Source organism: Aptenodytes patagonicus, chromosome 7 (genome assembly GCF_965638725.1).
Source record: "Aptenodytes patagonicus chromosome 7, bAptPat1.pri.cur, whole genome shotgun sequence".
In the NCBI taxonomy this organism is placed as follows: Eukaryota; Metazoa; Chordata; class Aves; order Sphenisciformes; family Spheniscidae; genus Aptenodytes; species Aptenodytes patagonicus.
This window is the reverse complement of record NC_134955.1, coordinates 33455232-33475469: the sequence shown is the minus strand read 5'-3', so window position 1 is coordinate 33475469 and position 20238 is coordinate 33455232. Positions and strand designations below refer to the sequence as shown.

The 20238-nt window shown below is 45.1% G+C and overlaps 2 protein-coding genes and 1 long non-coding RNA gene across 3 annotated transcripts; 1 reads left to right on the top strand and 2 right to left on the bottom strand.

The window, feature by feature from the left end:
- Nucleotides 1-5415: 5415 nt before the first annotated feature.
- SYNJ2BP (synaptojanin 2 binding protein) lies at nt 5416-12986 on the bottom strand. The gene is made up of 4 exons (XM_076344785.1): nt 12848-12986; nt 8645-8781; nt 7027-7122; nt 5416-6001 (listed from the first exon to the last, which is right to left on the bottom strand). The coding sequence occupies exons 1-4, from the start codon at nt 12912-12914 to the stop codon at nt 5861-5863; spliced, it is 441 nt and encodes a 146-aa protein (XP_076200900.1). The 5' UTR covers nt 12915-12986; the 3' UTR covers nt 5416-5860.
- Nucleotides 12987-13104: 118 nt separating this feature from the next.
- On the top strand, nt 13105-16588 carry LOC143163432 (uncharacterized). The gene is made up of 2 exons (XR_012995902.1): nt 13105-13457; nt 14021-16588. It is a non-coding gene; the product is annotated as an uncharacterized LOC143163432 (long non-coding RNA).
- A 759-nt stretch (nt 16589-17347) lies between these two features.
- Nucleotides 17348-19983, bottom strand: LOC143163431 (disintegrin and metalloproteinase domain-containing protein 20-like). The gene is given in 2 exon segments (XM_076344773.1): nt 17348-17748; nt 17750-19983. Coding segments are annotated over 2 exon segments (2226 nt in total). The 5' UTR covers nt 19889-19983; the 3' UTR covers nt 17348-17661.
- Nucleotides 19984-20238: the final 255 nt, after the last annotated feature.

Sequence of the window (20238 nt, the reverse complement as noted above, 5' to 3'; positions counted from 1 at the left end):
CTCAAGCACAAGTACAGCTGTCTTTCCAAAACTCTGCTTGCCTTTGCTAAACCTTCTCTCTTCTTTCTCTGGAAATACTCTGTCCCAGCAGAAGAAGGACATGCTTAGCGTAAACTGCACTTCTGCTGCACTTTCCTAAGTAGTGGATACATAGTCATCTGGCTGGTGAGCCCTAAGATCTGCCTATCCTGTCCATCCAACCCACAGCAGGAGATGGAGTACAGGTCTAATGTGGACTGCCATGCTCTAACAACTGGAAACATCTTTTCTCCCAGCACCACCACGATCAGGAACTTGGAAAGGTGAGACAGACACATCGTAAGGGCAAAAAAGGCAGGCCTGGAGCTGGGAGTTGTCATGACATCAACACAGGTCTTCAGAGGCATTCACAAAACTGGAATCCAGCCCTTATTGCTGTAGAGACTGGACCATCCTGCTCAAAATATCGATACTTAGCAAGAGCCTCTAGTGTGCACATAATCACAGAGCGAAGCTCTTAGGGCTTCTTTGGGCTCAGTTCAGAGCTGATCAGAGCCTCTTACTGCTCTAACTGCACAGCCTCCACTACCTCAGAGGAGAACACACTCGTGCTTGGTGTTCTGGTGATCTGTCCTCCAACACCTGACAAACCAGCCAGAACAAGAGCAGTCGCAGAACCAAGTGACAACATTCATTTCCAAAGGGAAGAGAAAAGAAAAGGAGTAAGTAACACCAAGTTCAATAGCTAGTTCAGAGCAACTAAGGGGACACAGTTGAATTAACAAATATCAGTATCTGCTGACACCGAGCAAAAGCAGCAATTTTTCCATGACAATTGCTTTTGTGTCACGGCAAAAAATGCAAGCCAGGCACAAATGCTAGGCTGCTGAGAGGTGGTGAAGAGGGGTGAGAGGGGAGAGAACTTTACCAAAGGGAAACATGTCTGGAAGACTTGGAGACAAACACAAGCATGAAAGCTTGGTGAACACTCTCCAATCAGTCACATGCCACTTTGAATAATTACCCTGCATACTTAGCACAGTTACTCTTCTTTTAAGAGTGCTGGCCTAGGAAAGTTGTTTTTGGCAGCCAGGTAAGAGATATACAGCTCGCTCTACAGTGAAGTTTGCCTGCAATCAGTTACAGCTGCAGTAGCAAGGACAAAGGCTTTCAAATTTGACAAGGAAAGCCATTTTGAGTCTGCACAACATTGCTCTTCATTTAAACCAGCGCACGTTCCCATTGTACGTGGATCCTCCTTCAAGGAAGCTTTGAAAGGCCTGGAGTCCCCCTCAGCTGCACATGGGGAGAGACAGAGCAGAGCTCCAGAGAGGACACGTGCCAAGCACAGCAGCACAGATGCAGCATGAGCCTGCCTAAAGCTAGTCATGAGGAAAACACTGAGGACAAGGGTATAGTTAAGGCCCTCCTTCAGACTTCTCCACGTAACCCTTCCCTTGGGCCCCCAGCCTGTGGGACACTGTCCCATTAGTAAGCTCTTTCCTTCAACCTGAGTAGAGGAAAATGACTTCCAGAGGTAAACCCCACGTCAATAAATGAGGAAAGAGGAGGGGAGGGAGACTGGCTCATAAAGCTCACCTGACCTGATTACTACCCTTGTATCAGCTTCTGCCAGCAAGAGACCAGATGAAGTTTACTGACCATTCAGATGTAATCTACTTAGTACTATGCAACATGCTGATACATGTATTTTTAAAAAATCAATGCTATACTCTATCAAAATGCATCCATTAAACAGACAAAGAATCCAATAATCAGGAGATACCAACAGTTACTGAAAAATCGTAACCGTGGGGGGAAGTTGCCTCTGTACCAAACTCCATTCAGTATTTTCACCAATGATCTGGCAGAAGACAAAACCAGTACTGCTAAAAATAGTGGGCTGGTAAATAATACAGCAGACAAGGCAGAGAGAGAGGCATCTGGGCCTGTCAGTGTGTGCAGCCAACTCAAATAGGAGATGCAGTCATTCAACAAAACGCAAAGTCAGACACCTTCACCCATACCATGCAGGTCACATCTGGGTATGGACGAGGATTTAGAAGTCAGAATATACAGGCGCTTAACACTCATTTCTAGTGTCACACTGTGGCCAAAAGGGATTGCTCTTTTGTTCTACAAACTGGAATTAAGAGAATTTACCTCTTATGTGGCAATGGTGTTTATTCTGTGGTTTACAGATTCCTTAGGGCACTTGAGAAAGCAAACAAAGAGGGGAAAAGCTGTATACCACTTCTAAGAGATTCATAAAAGTTATTGAAGAGAAGCCAGCTCTTAGGTGTTGGCTTAAATTTGCTCTGCAGGTGTCTGCACCTTCATCAAAAAAAATTTAAGGGTTTGCAGATAAAAATGATATGGAAAACTTCTAGTATATGGCATTGGTATGCTCAATAGTGAGACTCTGCAGGTGGTTGGGGTGTTCTGCATTTTACAAAGCAATACAGAAACACCGGAAAGGGTGCAGGAAACCACAGAAACTACTCCAAGAGAGAAAGTATCTTACACTGAGAATCTTAAAGGGCTCAGTTGGCTTCATTTCTTAAAAATAACGTGAGAGGTAAGGCAATTACAACACACAAATCCCCTTCACAGGGAGGGACAATCAGCTATTAGAGGCCTCTTTAATCTAGCACAGAACAACCTAACAAACCAGTTGTTGGAACCTAAAGGCAAACTGAAAGCAAGGCACCTTTCCCTCCCACACCCTCCTTTCTAGTTTGTTTTAATTAAAAAGTGTCAGAAGTAGTGCATCTTCTTATCTTCAGATCAAGTCTGGCTGCTCTTTCCCACTGTTATGCCTAAATCAAATACATATTATTAGCAGATACAATTCAGGAGACTCGGTGAGACACCAATGCCTAGAATATCCAGGAAGACAAACTAGATGGATTTGTCTTTAAACTATGAATATGAAAATCCAAGGCTTCAGCAGGTCAGTAAGTTCACAGTAAGATTGAGGGAACAGAAGAGAATAGGAGAGAAACATGGGGATTTAAGAGTTTCAGCTGCCCTCAGTATTAATGGCAAATGAGTTCTTAAAAAAACCAAACTTATAAATTACAGTTAGGATGCTTTTTAAGTTTCTCTTCAAGATTTCAACTTACCTTTTTTCAAAAGCCAGAGATTTAAGTTCTAACAAAAGCTAAAACTCTCTCTGATCACTTGCATTTACTGTTGCGTAGGACAACTGTCCTCACGAGATGTTCTTTTAATTCACTTCTGCAATGACAGAAAATGTATATACAGCATTCAGTGTAAAGATGAAACTCAAGGCTACAGAAACCACATGGTGGAAGAGACTTTGGAAAATGCACAAAGTTTAGGTGAGACAGTCCAGCTGTTGAGAGAAAGTAATACGAGCCACAGCTCACAGCAGAGTTTGGGGTTGAGGTGTATTTTCCACAAGGATTTTGTCAATAAATGGGACAAGAGGTGGCTGGGGATTGGAAAAGTGATTGTTTGGTACTCCTCAGACACTGGTTTGAAGGTGGCAGACACAGAAAGGTGTTCCTGAGGGTTAGACTGGATAGTTTAAATTCTGAGTAAAAACTACTATTCAGACTTCTGGAAAAGCCACTGAGTTAATGCTGTGGTATTAAAATTATTCAGTAGTTGTGAAAAGAAATCCAAAGGAACAGTATGCACCAGAAGGGCCTTTTCTTGCTCAGTAAGCCACATCAATTATCTGGGCACTGGATACAACCCTCCCCCTGTAACAAACTGCCTGCAACACAGATGGCAATCATGTCTGAACAGTATCAAAATCCCAAAGCTGAAAGGTAAAAAAAACCCCACAACACCCAAAGGCTTTGCTTTCTCTGCTTACTTCAATGGGAAATGAGTAAAACTAACCACTCCCTTCTGCAAATCCTCATCCTCCCAGCCTGTTCCACATCCTCCCTCTCACAGAAACTTGACTCGAGGCTAACAAGAGGTTTGTCCCAGACAGACCTTTTTCTTACTGTCTGCATCTTTATTCTGATGGATGGGATACAACAGCATCAAGTTCTAATCGTCCCTCTTAATACACACACGTGCTCCACGTGGACACCACAGCCAAATATTCAGAGCAGGTTACAGACAAGCAAGCTGGTTCATGCTGCATCTGCAAAGATCTGTCCGAACAGCAGCCCTTATGCTATCAGGCATAACTGGTTTGCAGGCCAAGGCAAGTCACTGCATGCATCGGCCCAGGCCATCCAACACCAGTATATGTTCACCAAACCTCAAGTCTGTTCCCAAAGTCCCCTAAGAACATTGAGCAAAATTCCTCCCGTTTCCTCTTCCCCTTACACTAGAGCAGTTTATAGGCCAAAGCAAGATTTCACATGGTCTAAGTGCCCTGAAACGCCATGGTGATTTAGGAACGTCATGTATAACAGCATACCATTTCTATCTCCAGCAGACGGCAGGAATACAGCCCTGGGCAAACACACAACAATGCCAAATACATCAGCAATGTCCTGCTAGAATAATAAAGAATAGAGATAAGTAAAGCACCAAGACACCAGTTTTCCTCTGTTTGAATACATATATTGCATATGTGATTTTTTTTTTTTTTTTTTTTGGCATCATACAAACCAGACCATGCATTTTGCTTTTCTTTTACAAAAACAACAAAACACATTGATTTCTTGGAAACAAGAGAAACAGTTCTTACCCCACAGAGCTCATGTCAGCTGGGGCATTAAAAAACCCATTCAAATCACAGTGAGGTGATGAGACCCTGCAGGTAAATTCAGCAATACACTTTCCAGAGCAAGGGTCTCTCTTTTTGGTTCTACTCTCTAAGCCTTAGCCTGGCTTATACCTGCCAGTCTACCTCCTGAACATCACATCAGTCTTCACAAACAAGCAATAGCCAGGATGATCCCAGCCTGCTCTCGGCTTCCCCCTTTCAATCATCGTAAGATTTTCTGAATGCAGAAAGCAAGTTAGCTGCTACAGAAAACTTTATCTAAAGTATTCCCCATGCAAAAAATAACCCCCAAAACAGACTTGTAACCCGAGAGATACAGACTTCAACCCACTTGACGGATGGAGGGACTATTGCTTCATTACTAATTTAAAGACTCTTCTGCAGCTTCAGCACACCCAAATCTCTTGCCACTGCTTACCCTTGTGATTCAATTGTCTGCCTCTCTCTCTGGTATGCTAGCATTTTGTGGAAAGCTTTCTCTTGCAACTCTGACCCAAGAATGAGCAGTCATTCTGACAATCCAAGTCTTTTTCTAGCAGCAGGCTATCTTATATCTTTCCAGAACTAGTAGAACACCTCACCAATACTGCATATTACTGTTAAATCAGCAGCTACACTGATGATTTTACCTGTGAAACCACAGGTTAAATTTTATACATTTTTCTTAAGGCATTTATTTAGCAACAACCAACAAAAATTCAATGGAAAAAATAATATACCCTTCACATGGCTTCTCTTTATTCATGGTTCAGCCAGGGATCATTAGTTTCAAGAAAAATTCAGTGGAAACAAGGCAAAGCCTCTAGTAAATGTTTTTGATTTAAAACCCAACCCCCACGCCCTTTGACCAAAAGTCACATCTTAAAACATGGAATACATGAGTGTGTTTGAAAGTTCATGGTGCAAAATAGAGGGGGATGGCAAAACCTCCTCAGATTAGTCAAAAACAGAACTATCCCATTCTATACATGAACAGTCACATCCCTTCCTCTGCTTCCATCCACCCTGCAACAAAATCAATATATAAAGAACAGCAGCAGCAGCTTTATGATAGGCAATGATCCTTTTTGACATCAGTCTGTGATAAGATCGTTGATTCTCTATCTTTAAATTATGTCATAGCTGTGTAAAATATGCAGTGATATCCAAAATGTGAACTCTTCACATCCGCTGTCGATACCTCAGCAAGATCCAGACCGCTGCTGCAGCAAGCGCCAGGCCTGGCACAAGAATGGCTGCTAGAGGAAGCCCACCTGGTTCTCCATCGCCTCGATGACCCACAGGGCCATTTTGTGGCTGCAACTACAAGGAAAAAAAAGTATTTGTGTCAGAGCCCATCACAGGAGAGCCCCCAGTTCTGTGTCAGGACCAGGTGGTTCTGTAAGGATGTGCAAGATGGTTTCCCCAGGTACCTGTACACTCAGGAGGGTTAGAACGGCTTTGGATGGACTTTTATTGCAGGGTACCCAGTCACTACCAGGCACCCTCATGTGTCTCTGCCACTCTGTAAACTAGGACTGTAACAGCTGGAGCAGGGTACGTCTCATACAGCAGAAGCAATGACACACACATACCCAGTCATCCCTTGATGCACTTCCCACCACACCATTTCCTGGTGTCTTTATCAGGAAAAGGGCATCGCTAATTCTCTCTATTTTCCTTACCTGCCCTGTACGCTGGTCCAGAAGATTTAATCCTTTTATTAAGGGAGCAGAAAAGGGGCCTCAACCCACCTCTCCCCACCAGCATGCTTCAGGCTGATCAGTATTTCCTTCACCAATTTCAGTGCTAGCCAGGGATGTTCAAATTACAACGGTGGATTAAGGATTCCTCTCTTTCTATATCCAAAATGCTGCCAGTATATTTAAACTATAGCAGCCCACATTTGTTCCTTTGTGGTGGGCTGCACACACGTCTCAACACTAACATAAGTGACAACCTCTGAAACAACAGGGGAGTGTTGTCTCCAGTAAGATTTTGGCCTCTGAAACAAAACTGGAGAACTTGAGATTCTGTCTTCACAGACAAACCTTTACCTCTAAGAAAGGAGATCTGTGAGAAAACACACCATACTCCAGCAAAACAAAGACCCCGGGACTTCTCCAAACTCACCTCTTTACTGATACTGTTACAAACAATTAATGCACGGATGATTACAGCCGTGGTCAACTAGAGAAGGCCATAGTTCAAACAAAATCTTTATATGCATAATTCACACTAAGCACCTGGACATAGTATTTTTCTGCCTCATGAAATAGAAAGCTATCAATCATAGAAACCAGTCTAAACTGAGCCAGAAATAACCCTAAGAAAAACGTAAAACATACCCTGCGCTGAATTTTCAGAGACACGTCACAGCCTGCATTCCTGAACAGTTCCACAGCATCCTTGTGCCGCAAATCCTTCAAGTCTCTGCCATTGACCTAGCAAAAAGGAAAAGGAGAACCAGTTGCTGAAGGGCAAAAAGCAAATTTTTGATGACGCAGGCTAACATAGGAAGAACAGGAGATAAAAATCTTCCTCTTTCACAAAATTCTGCATTTGGGGCATGAGACTGTAATTAGCAAGATCCATACTCATCCATTTGTATTACAGATGTATTTTTCTCATGTTATCTCTCAACATGTAAACTCCAAGCCAAAACACAGAGGTACTGAAAAAAAACACCTAGAAGCAAAATCAGAATATAAGACGACAGTTTTGTCAACAGCAGCTTCTTATGCTGTTGCTTTACTGGAAACAAATCAAAGGGCTAATGAAAATAAAAGAGCAGCTACAGCAAAATTATTATTACGAGTCTCTTTCCCACATTGTTCCCTCTACTGGTCTACCTTTGAAACCCTTCTGTTTGAAAGAGTGTTGTGAACATACATTTAAAAGCATATTGATGTAACAAAACAAAACAAAAAAGACTTACATACATACTGGCATCCACTTAAAAGTGTTAGGATTTTTCTTAATTTGAAATAATATCTCATGGCAGAAGTTTTTATAACCTACTTGATTTCATTCACTAACTGATGATATTCATCCTAGTTTTTCTTTTTCATCCCTATTACCCCTAATTGTATCCCTTGAGATCACATCCAGTACCTCTCTTCTCTTGATATTTAGACTCCCCAAACACAAGTATGTAAATATTAAACTGTCAAGAAAAGATAGGATAATATTCTGTTTAACTTAGTATCATTTTCTGGATCCGTAATAGGCTCCAAGTAGTGCAAGGCACTCTATAGAGGCTAAAAAGATTACATGTGGAACATAATGAGCAAGCATAAAATAAAATCAAGGAATATTAAAAGATCATGTATCACACTAGGAGAGGCTACTTCTTCACTCATCACTTTGTAAAGCATACTGTCTTGTATGATTGCCAACTGTCTGAAGAACCATGGGGACTGAACCTCAGTCACTTTAAAACATTTTTCTAAAAGGAGAAGCAGTCTGTATTACTCCTGATGAGCTGCAATGAATAGTTTTATGGCCTAGAAGTTTTATAGCCTAAAAGTCCCCTTGAGCACAAGGATCAGTAATCACTGACTACCAGTCAAAAAATGGAAACTTAGAGGTGGGAGACTGATTCCTTTTATTTACATGTGCGTAAATGACGATCCATTGTGGGCAAGAGAAGGTCTGATGGATTCTAAAACCTTACAGAGCAAGTCACTGAGGAAATACAAACGCAGCACCAAGGAGTGCTTCTGAGACAAGTCAAGAAGGCAGAAGAGATGGGCCCATGTGTAGAGGCACTCATCTCCCTGGTGCTCAAAGCTGTCCCCAGACCCCCAAGATAGCCGCTTCCATAGAGTTTCCTCAGCATCATGTAACTGCATTCATCACATCCTTCTTCCTCTCTGTGCACTGCGACGGCAAACCTGCATCTCATATCACATCACTGATCACAGCACTTCAAGAACACACGGGGAGACAGAAGAAAGGGCTTACCGCTAAAATTTTATCTCCTTCTTGTAATCGGCCATCAAGGTAAGCTGCCCCATCCTTTTTGATCCGGCTGACATAGATGCTGCTGTCATTGGAAACGTACTGCTGATCTGTCCCACCAACAATGTTGAAGCCCAGCCCTAAGGTAAGCCAAAGAGAAAGCTGATGAGAAAAAGCTCAAAGCTTCAGACATTATTGCTGTTGTTGGAGACTGTACCCTCCCACGTTGTCCTGTTTTCTCCACAGTACTGAAACTCACAGCACACGTATCTGCATCAGCCTTTCCCAGCGTCACTATCTAGAAAAGTTATTCTCATGAAACTCATCTTGAAAGCAGAGGAGAGACCCTGAATGCCTGAGGGCCCAGATGCTTCACTCCGTATAGCATCCGTGAGCTGTTTTCAGGTGGGTGTTGGGGAATACTGAGGGACATGCCATTGTTTCTGAGATGCCGATTTAGCCCTCAGCAGGAATACGCCTCTTCAGCACAGCATGAAAGGAAAGCATTCTGCATTTCACAGGAGGCTATAGTAAATCATTACCTTTGACCAACAAGAAATCATGCCTGACAGGCGTTTCATGAGCTGGGAAACAGAGTTTGGAAAGGCAAGGAGCGTTAGACCCTGTCTACAGATGAGGAAACAGGCAAGAGGAGCTGTGCTACCAGCTCGAGGGCACCTAGAGCTCAGAAGGCTCCCCTTCCACATCTAAGGAGCTGGAACTGGCATCCTTCAACTCCAAGAATGAGATTAGCTTAGATGCAGCTACTTCAAATTGTATGTAATCACTTTGTTCTGTTTCAGGAATTCAAAACACAACAGGAAATAAAGACAAAGTTCTCTAATTTAAAGCAAACCAAAAAGGAATACACATACATTACACAGAACTGATGCCTACTTAACATTTTTGTTATGTTTCATATTGTTCTTTAAAGTAAGCCTCGATTACAGATCTCTAGCTGGAACCAGCTGCTGGATTAAAGTGCCGTTAAAGATTAAGACTTCTTGTTTCATCGAAATCCAAAAGAACAAATTGAATTCAAAATCTGGAAAACCACGTGTTACAAGAGCACATTCCCCATTGCACATGCAGCTAAGTTGCTCTGTAAATAATAATGCATGACAAGGGATGGGAAAGATTCCCTAATAAGAGGCTTGCAATGAAAAAAGAAAGAAAAGTCAAGGAAAAAGAAAAAAAAAAATACAATCAAAGTAAATGGAGAAAAAAAACCCACCTTTTTTTCCTGACATAAACCAGTCATCCAAAACCTATTGTCAAGAACAGCTGAAGGCAAATTCTCCCCACATTCAGCCAGGCTGGTTTATTTATTTTCTCTTTCTTGCTTGCTTTCTCTCAAAGTTGGGACTAGAAACTTTGAGAAGGAGAGTTGCAAATGAAAGTAAAACCACCTTGTGCCTGCTGGGAAGCAGCATTTTAAATCAGTCATAGGAGATCAAAGGATGTACAAGATGAGTCATGCTATTTTAAGTGTGCATCTACAGCTGGGAAGTAAAGAAATATTAACAGCAATCTTGTCACATCTTTTTTTTTTCTCCCCTTCCCCTGTCCCCTTCAGACAAACAAGGAAGAAAATGGAAGCTGCAGCAGATTGAAGAAACACTGACATTTCAGCTAGACTAATATCTATTCCAAGAAGGGACAGTTGTGCACAATAACACACCTTTTGGTGGGAATTAAAAAAAATAAAACCCACAAACCTAAAAATTATTTGCCGTGAAGCCAATAACCTGGGAACAGGGGGAATCGATACTGCAGAAAGTATAAGGTTTAATCAACATTTATTAAAAAGCCAGAAAGAAGGAATCAGAGTTTCAGAGTACATTGATTCTCTCTCACACATATAAAAGCCTCAAAATATATATATATATATATATGAAAAAAGTACAGATTTTGCAAGTTTTCACCCACGATTGGAAAAATAATGAAAAGTCACAGCTTTCATCAGCAGAGGCAACATGAGATAGGAGCAGATCTTCGTGACAAAAAGAGGCAGCAGTTCATGCCGGACCAAGATAAGTATTCACAGGGCTTTTCCACTGTGTCTTTCCTTTCCAGCACTTAAACTTCCACTCTGGCTAAAAATATCTTCCCTATCATTCCTTCAGCTCTCTGCTATTCTCCCGCTTCCAGTTCATGCAGCCATAGAAAGAGGCACAGCAGAATAGGGAGAAAAGGAGCAAGGGAAAGAAGAGAGCACATGGCACTAAATCCCTTGTCTACAAGGGACCAGAAGTGGAATGGCAGAGCTTTAAAAGCAGGCTCTGGGCTAAACTTCTGACTCTCCCTGAGGCTGCAGACCTCCCTATGCCTCATTTACCTCCCTGAAACAGAGTCCCTCAAAAAGACATTAAAAAAATCATGATTGGCAGAATTAGGAAAAGAGAGATTGAATAATATTGCAAATGGAACTGATTAAGTTATTTAGTTTTCCATAAAACCAGATTTTTCTGCCTAATTTCAGCCTAGTACTTGAGAAGGAAGTTTGAAAAAGAGACATACGCAAACTGTTTTGCCACTGTAAATACGTTCACCTCCTCAGCAAATTTTTGCCAGAGATGTTTAGCATCAGACCTATTTTAAAAAGTTGCAGTCAAAACTCCGATTAGAGAGATTACGGGATTACACTGTGCTTTACAGATAACAGTGTTTTGTTCCTTCCTTAATAATAATTCACAAGGTAAACGCATCAAGGTCGTAAGGGGCTGTAGGACCTTCAAATCAAGTGACATTGTTAGAAATCTAACTCTAAAAATACACAGCCCATCTTAATGATGGGATAAATGCTGCTCATGGTAATCAGATTTAAATTGCCATGGCCACATTCAACACCTCTCAACTCTGCCCTTCAACATCCCCTTCCACCTCCCTCAAAATTTTAGGTTCCCAAATGTATGGAGACAGCTTTCCCATCGGAACCAGCTTCTTTTAGCAAATAATTTTCACTGACAAGCATGGCTTCATTAGCCTGAGCTTGTGGCTGCACAGGCAGGGCTATGCAGCTTTCAGACCAGTGGCCGCTCTGGTGAGCAGGAGAGGCAGAAGGCTGCCCACTGGTCTCACCCTTTGGGTTGAGATCACTGGCACGGGGGCCAGGACTGACCCCAGCCCTGCATGGAAACAACCTTCACCCTGGAGAAAGGAACATGACACGTACGCCAACGATATGGGTGCTGCGGGTCCCTGGGAGGCCATGGAGCCAAGGCTGGCCAGCTGCTCCACCCAGCAGTTGCACGGACAGAAGAGCTGCCACGTTTTCTTTCATGCTCATTTTAATTAAAGAGAAGGGCTCACGCACCAAAGTACAGCTCTAGCTCCAAAACCTCCCCGGAGCCTGTGGTTCTCTGGAGCCAGGGTTTTGCTCCGGAGCCATATGTTTGGTTCTAACTTGCTGCGCTTCTGAAAGCGTGGTTTGAATAGAATCATAAGTCCTGTAAAAATACGAGGGCGGACAAGCATCTGCAGGCTTCCATGAGAGCACACGCTACTGTGACAGGAAAAGCAAAGCCAAAAGAACGTCCCACAGACTGCCCTGTTCCCTCTGCCTTCCAGTCAGCGCTCCTCTCGCTCACCACCCCGAAGCCCTCTCTAAAGCTACCCCGAAACACCTAACACGAAGCTGACAGTATAAGGTACGGTCACTTTGACTAATGTTTTATCGAAACGCCCCCTAATTTTGGGTATCCAACACGGCTGAGTACTGAGCACCTGCCATCTCATTCGAAAGCAACCGGAGCTGCACTGGAGATGGCAACTCCTGGGAAAAACCAAATTTGAGTTGTTTCATCCGAGACACCAGCCGCAGGCGGTGCTCCTGGCCGCTCTTCTCGCAGAAGACAAAGCCGGACCCAGCTAGCTCTCCCTCACGCAGGTCACCGGCTTTCCCCGCAGCTGTGTGTCCGCCACGGGCGATTTCCACGGGCACGCCGTGGCAGGAGAGGCCGCTCGGGCCGGGAACCTCAGGGCTGCCGCACAAGTCCCCGGGAGCGGGCACCGTGCTCACCGTCCTCACCGCCGGGACCCTCCCGCCGCCGCCGCCCCAGTGCCCGCTAAGGCCCCCGTCACAACCCCCGCGCTCCCACTCCGGCCTCCCCGCCCCGCCGGGGGCTGCGCAGGCCTCGGCGCGGCTGCCCCGGCCCGGGAGGCGCCGAGGGCCCGGCGGGGGTACGGCGTCCGCCCCCGCCTTACCTGAGGGTCTGCGAGTGAGGCTGATGACCTCCTCGGAAAAGCCGCCGCCCGCCACGCTGCCGTTCATGCTGCTGCCTGAAGGTGAAGTCGGCACCCGGGGCAGCCGCTTTCGTTTCCTCGGCCGCCGCCGCCGCCGGAGGGCCGCGCCGCGGAGCGCTGGGAGTTGTAGTCCGCGCCCGGCCGCGCCGCGGCGCCCGGGGACGGGGCCCCGCTGCCAGCCAGCGCCCCCGGCTCGCCGCGGGCACCCGCGCCCAGGGAGGAGCACCGGTGCCCAGCGCCCGCCTCAGCCCGCGGGACCCGGCCCTCACAGCCGGTCGGGGGGCCACAGCGGCTGTGCCATCAGGAGCAGTGCCACTACGCGCCTGGAGAGCGGTACATCCTTCAGGCTGAGGGCCCGGGAGCTGCGGCCGCCTGCGGAACGGGGCTTCTCCCCCCGGCCCACTAATGCCCACTGGGATGGGCTCTCACGGCAGAGACGTTAGAGGACTGGGCCCTGCGGAACCCTCCCTCCCTGCCTGCCTGCCGGGGCTGCACAACAGCAGTGTCCTCCTGCCCACAGCCGCCTTCCCCTGCCCCTGCCCAGCGTCGTTGCCTGGCCTCGATTGTGGAGGTGGGTTTCTCGTTAAGGTTAAGGAGAGGGTGATGTTTTTCTAGGGTGGGAGTAGCAAATAAATGGAGATATGCATGACCTGCTCCCAGCCCTTTTAACTGGAGTGGATGGACCACACAACAAACTATGACAAGCTGATCAGACAGTGATGGGCAGAAGCAAAAGCCCAGTGCAGCTACGTAGCACAGAGGGCATCCATGCCAACTCCTAGTCATCCTGCAATGCGATACAGAGGTAGCACTGGTGCATAGTAACTCTGTTATTGCATAATTACAAACAACAAATAGCACATGGAACCGCTGTGCTGACCAACACCGCTGGGAACAATGAATACTTAACTGTGTCCTGCAGAAGGTGTTCAATTTCCTCAAAAATCTACAGAACAGATAATTACTTAGCAACAAAAGGCAAAGTAGTCCAACTTTCTAAGAGAGGAACCACTTGAACTCAGGACTCCTGTACCTCAGGGAGTTCTTGAACCAATAGATTATTGGGAAAAAGACAGCAAGGCAAAATTTATCCCCATTTATTTCCTTATTAAACTTCATCCTTATCTATTTCAGCGCATGCTACAAGTGTGGCAATACAGATAATGACAACAGGGAACGATGAACCTGTGCAACTGAATCACCTAACCGCTTGGCACTGCTGGGACACCCATGTCTGCACGCTGCAGGAACTTTTCTGAAGAAAGCGAGGACCAGGTGCTCTGGTCTTCAGTGTTACACTACTGATTTGTTTGTTCTCTATTGCAGTATGGATGACATTTTTTACTGTATTCATTCCAAGATCATCTACACTTTTGGATTCCTGAATTTAATAGGGAGAGCCAGCCTGGGTGCTGGATCTCTGGGTTAGAGGAAGAGTGTGCCACATGCCTTAATACTACAACGCTAATGCTTAGCGCTCAACTGTTAGAACACCTGCCTCAGAGGTGGGAGACAAGCATTACACCTGCAATGATGAACAAAACCATAGCTTGTCTATCACAGGAGGACTTCTTAAACCATTTAAGCCCAGCGTTTCACACCTGTTTCAGTCCAGTTTCCACAGTTACGTTGTCCTGGATATCTCTACTTACTTTTTGCCACTGGTTAAGAACACTGGAAAGCAAAACTTGTACAATGGCCATCAACTATTTTTTCTCCAAATGCAGGTTCTACTAATACCATACTTGGCACACTCCTTGAAGATACTGCTTAGAAGCAGTTTTAATGTATTTCAGAGATGACAGTCTTGGCTTAGAACAAAAATGATTTTATCTTGATCCAAGATAACTGCAATATTAAGAGTTTTTTTAAAAATCTGTTTAGCCAGGAAGAGATTTCAAACAAGAAACATGGGTAAATCATTTTTACTTACTCCTAGGCAGCTCCAGGCTTCACCCACCACTACTGACCCACCACGTGTTAACCCACCTAAGACTTAATACCTTGGTGCTCTGGCACAAACCATTTCATGGGTCTTCATAGTCAGACACTTCCCTCCAGCACAGTTTCACATACTAGACTGACCAACATCTCTTGGGAGATGCTGCAGCAGCATTTGCAGGCTGCCTCTTCCATGTTCAAGTGACTTCTACATTAGCCAAGTTCTCGCATCTGTTTAAAACATTTTAAAAGGCAATTAAAACTAGGAGGAAAAAAAGGGGGGGAAGCCGGAAAGACTAGGACTGAACTTAGACTTGCACCTTCATACCACAACAGAGTAGTGGGATGTTTCTAACAGACCACCAGAAGTTTCAAGTTATTCGTTGCTATGGTGAAATCAGAAACAACAAAATTTTCAAGGAGAAAACCTTAGCGAGGAAGCTCACACATTTTATAAAACATAGACTAAGTTTGTTGGGATGCATGTTTGTCTTGCTCATACGGCCTGAGCAGAAATAGAAGAAAAGCGTACAGAAATACTCCTGTCCAAAGCTTGCTGAAAGCCTCCTCCCAATTAACAGTCATGGTTTTTTAGATCATCTTTAAGCATAGAGAAAAATGGAAACTACAGCATGTTATTGCTTTGTCTCTTCCAAAACTGCATTTGCAAGTAAGCTTTCTAGCCTAAATTGTGCTTTCGTTTACACCTCTGCCTCTTCAGTATGCAAGTCTGTAAATAAGAACTGACTCTAAATGTTTCTCTGGTCTCAGCATCTATCTATCTATACTTGGCAATTTATGGTATACTATCAATCAACAGCAGGCCATCAAGGTGGCAGCCTGAGACTTCTGCCACTGATGTTTACGTATTTAAAAAGCAAAATAAAAAAAGTCTGCCAGTACTTACCAGTTGTACATAGCTAGTTAGAAGGTGCTGGGTGTAGTGCTTGTGTTAACTTCTATCTCCATCCTTCACCTAATCCACATCCCCCTTGTTTGTCACATAACCCTTGCTTCTCACACCTGAATTAAGATTCCTATTTCTCTGAGGGGAAAAAAACCCACCCTCTTTTCTGCACACTGCCCTCCCCCCCCCCCCAAAAAAAAAAAGGTCTCTGGTTATAAGGAATAAATTTGGGGTGTTAGTCAAGGGGCAGTTAGCTTGTCTTTTGACATAAATGCAGGATCAAGTTTTCTTCATCTAATCAAAACCATCCATGTTCTATCAAGATTACAAGCGTAGACTGCTGAACAATGTGTTACCTCATTTCCCCAGACAAATATAGGTAACAATTTAAGGACCCATTTGCTTTAGACAAAAAGCCATGAAGAACTGTGAATCACATCCTTTGTATTTCACTCCAATCATAATGTAACCTGCCCTTTTTGGATGCAGAACACAATCATTTTAAAAAAAACATACAGGAAAATGTGTATTCTAAAAACATGTATGTCATACTTGGGAGGCAGCAAGAGTTTACCGTCATCATTTGCAGAGTCACCAACATCTTTCTTCCCAAATGTTTCAAGTGTTGGGGTACTTATCCTGCCTTTATAGAATGTTTGCTAAAAATGCGGTATTTGCTTTCCAAATGCAAATAATTCTTTTGGTAGCAGACAAGTGCATTATAGCCCTTAATCCAGAAACACCAGTCCTTTAAAATAAAGTTTTCACTGTAAATCTGGACTACAGACTCCTCTTTATGCTGATCTAGTCACTGCTATACTATAAATAATAAAAATAAAATGTATTGAATGGTATTTCCACATCCCTTGTGCTTTTTCCGTAAGTTAGACACATTTTATCTCCTGTTAAAAACTGGAAAATACAATGCTTCTGCACGGCGTTCCATACAGCTGCAAGGACACATTCAATAATAGCTTACAAAGCAATCGCGTATTAAACAAAGAACTCCCCCCACCCCACCGAGATAGTTAAAATAAAACGCCTATCAAATATTGCTGGAACTCTAGTTGGGGGAGACTTGCAGAGTAGTACCAAGTATTTTAGCAATCCAGTTAACTTGTGCAGCCTCACAGACAGCTACTAGCAACAATAAAATACATAGCACTTCTCAGAAGAACCCAGCAGTCAAGGCATTGGAAAGTCTCCAGAAAAGACAGACAATTTGTTCTTGTGAAATGTCAGGTTTGGTGTCACTACACTCTTGACGTATATCTGATGGTTCAGAAATGTAATGCTTACTGGCGTGATCTGGATAATACTTCTCTACCATGTCACAAGATGAAGACCCTGTTCCCTGTGATCTACCTCCCTCCTGAAGGACTACTCCCTGGAAACAGCTGGAGGGGCTTCCACCACAGACACCTGCAATCTCACTGCAATACCTGTTTCTTGCCTGCTTGCATGTCACAGATGTGAATTAAATGGAGACTGCAAGAGCCATTTTTTCTTTGGTTATTAATGAATGACAGAAGCAAGATGTTCACAAACATCTCTCTCCCTGAATTGGAGAAAACATTAGATGAAGGAGTAAATTGGAGCAAATAATTTATTTACACCTGTTTTAAGAAGTTTGCATTTGTAAACTGTTGATATGAAGCATAAAAGCTATACCTAGTTTACCTAACCACTTCAGTTTAAAAGCTCAAGGTGCAAAGAAAAAAAGAACAGCATGCCTTACTGCCTGTATTTATTAACTTAAAATAAACAAAGATAACATTTACTCTGCATTTAATGATATCACATGAGATTAGAACTATTCAGGATGTGTTGAATTATTTTGATGAGTTATCAGCTGGCTCTGCTCAAGGGAGATTTCCCCAGGAGCATCCAAAGCTACTGCTCGTTGGTCTTTCACAAATGCTTTGACTCACCAGCAGGTGTTCTCCTTTAGGAACCACTGGCTTTTCCAGTATTTGAAACAACTGCTATCTTCTTCTGTGGAATCGGGCCTTTTTCCTCCTAAGCCATCCCACTATTTCCCATTTATAACATATGGTAAGGGTTACTCCAAGGATACAGAGAAAAGGAAGACTAAGTAGTGTTACTCCTATTTTTGCTCTCTGAAAAATCTCCCTGGCTGGAGGGGGTCCACTGTCAACACTACCTCCAAATCCTTCCCATTCACAATATGGAGGAGCCCAGCCATACCTGCAGTGACAGTTCTTACGATTGTTACACACTCCTCTGTCATGACACTTTGTCATGTTACAGTCGTAGTTCAGCAGTGATATGCTGGTACATGTCCTGTTTATACAAAGCATATCACTACCACACGGCGTGCCATCTTCCACAGCCCCCACGTCAGCCATTGGCATCCCTACGTGATAGTCGAGACCCCAACACTTTTTATCTGCAACAGGGGTTTGGACTAGCGTTACGTGGTTCTGCAAGAAAGGCAATTTGTCTATGTTTTCACACTGGATCCTACCACATAAGATATTCTCAATACTGCATTTTGTAAAATGGATATTGTTACGAATACCACAATTCCCAAATCGGTCACCTCGAGTATTCACTGCTTTGAAGCAATCTAAAGGACCAGCCCTGGCTTGTTTGCCAAAGAGATGCTGGCACTGTTTACTGTGGGAAGAACATTTTCCTCGATAGCAATAAGCACCACCTTTGCAAGGGGTCCCATCTTGTATGTACACATCTGGCGGGCACCGAGGCGAAGTCCCGTTGCAATACTCTGGCAGGTCACAGTTGCCAGTACTTGCTCTGCAGAGCGTTCCTGCTGGAAGGACCTGACAGCTCTTGCAGCATTTTCCAGAAGCACAGACTGAACCTGCAGTAAATGTACAGTTCAGGTGACAACAAGGATCCTTTCTGCAGTTTGATTCTGAACCACAGTCACATTGCTCTCTGCTTTCTACTATCTTATTCCCACAGTATTCACGCTTCATTGTGTAGAAAGTACCGGGTGCTGGTGGCTGACGAATGCAGCCGGCGCCACGTCCAAGCATATCAAAGTAGTCTTTGTAACTGCAGTCACTAAACGCATCGGTGTCGACATCACTTTCATACATAATGCATTTCTTTCGTCTGCATTTACAGCCCCGTTCATCATGGCGCATCCCAAGAGCATGGCCCAGCTCGTGGACAAATGTGGTAATAAATGAGGACAACTTCCTATCAGTGAAGGAAGCAACTGCTGATGACCACTGGTTATCACACATGGACCCTAGAAATGTCAATCCCAGGCTCCTTCCAAAGCTCTGAAATGCAAATAAGTGAGCGGTATCATGACGCATCCGTGGAGACAGGTCTGACTTCCGCCATTTGTTAAAGTCGTCAAGTGCCTTGTTGATAGAGTTAGTAATGTTTATAAGGTTGCTTTTGGTCCAGATCTCCAATCCCACAAGAAACAGCCGAACAGAAAGCTGTTCGTACAGAGAGTCCCCAATGTTGATGATTTCTATTACTTGCCTCAAGACTTCAGATTCATTCCTGCCCGACTTCACAAAGCGCACATTGTCCACAACCACTACTATCTTCACGTACCTGACGTGCGTCCACCAATCCTTCAGCATCTCCTCCTCCTCCACCCGGGGGGCCTTGAACCAGGGCAGCAAAGCCTTTTGGTGCTCCAGCTCCTCTGGGGTCAGCCCACAGGTGGGGCCTGCAGGGTTGTTGGCCTCCTCCATGCGGTAGAGGATGTGCCGGAAGGCTGGATCATCGGCGATGGGCTCGATCTCGTAGGTGCCATCCTCCACCCAGAGCACACCGCGGAGGCCCCTGCCGCAGGTGCCGAGGGCCACCAGGGAGCCGGGGCTCCCCTGCACCTCACCCTGGTAGAAGCAGTTGTCCTGCACAAAGGGGTGCTCCTCCCAGCGGGCCCCATCCTTGCCATAGGTGACCAAGGTGAAGGGGTGGGAGATCAGCCCCCGCCTGGGCCACAGGCGCAGCACCCGCGGCCGCCCCTCCACCTCCAGCCAGTAGGAGACAGCCAGGGGGTTGGTGTTGGAACGGGGGCTCAACTGCCGTGGCACCGTCACCCATGTGGCAGTGACGCGCAGCTCCCCGGACAGGTCCCCTGAGGTGGCAGGGCCCCTGGCCAGGCCCAGCAGCACCAGCAGCCCCAGCAGCACCCCCATCGCCGCTGCCCGGTGCCACCCCACGCCCTGCTTTGTGAGGGGATGGAGCCTGGAAGGGCCCCGCCCGGGGGGAACCACCCCAAGGCCTCCAACTGCCCCTCGGTGGGGAGGGCCACAGCTGGGGAGGAGCAGTGGCATTATGGCCCCCTTCGCCTTCCCCCTATGGAAACGGCACCCCACTGCCTAGGGTTACACCTCAGAGGGCTGCGAGGGTGCCTTGTTACATCCATCCCCCCGCTCTTTGAGCATGTACAGAGGCTCTTGTGGGGAGGAACAAATAAATTAGCCTAACACAAGCACATTCCCAGCTTCTTTGTAATCTTCATTTTCAAATAAATGGGTGTTTCTCC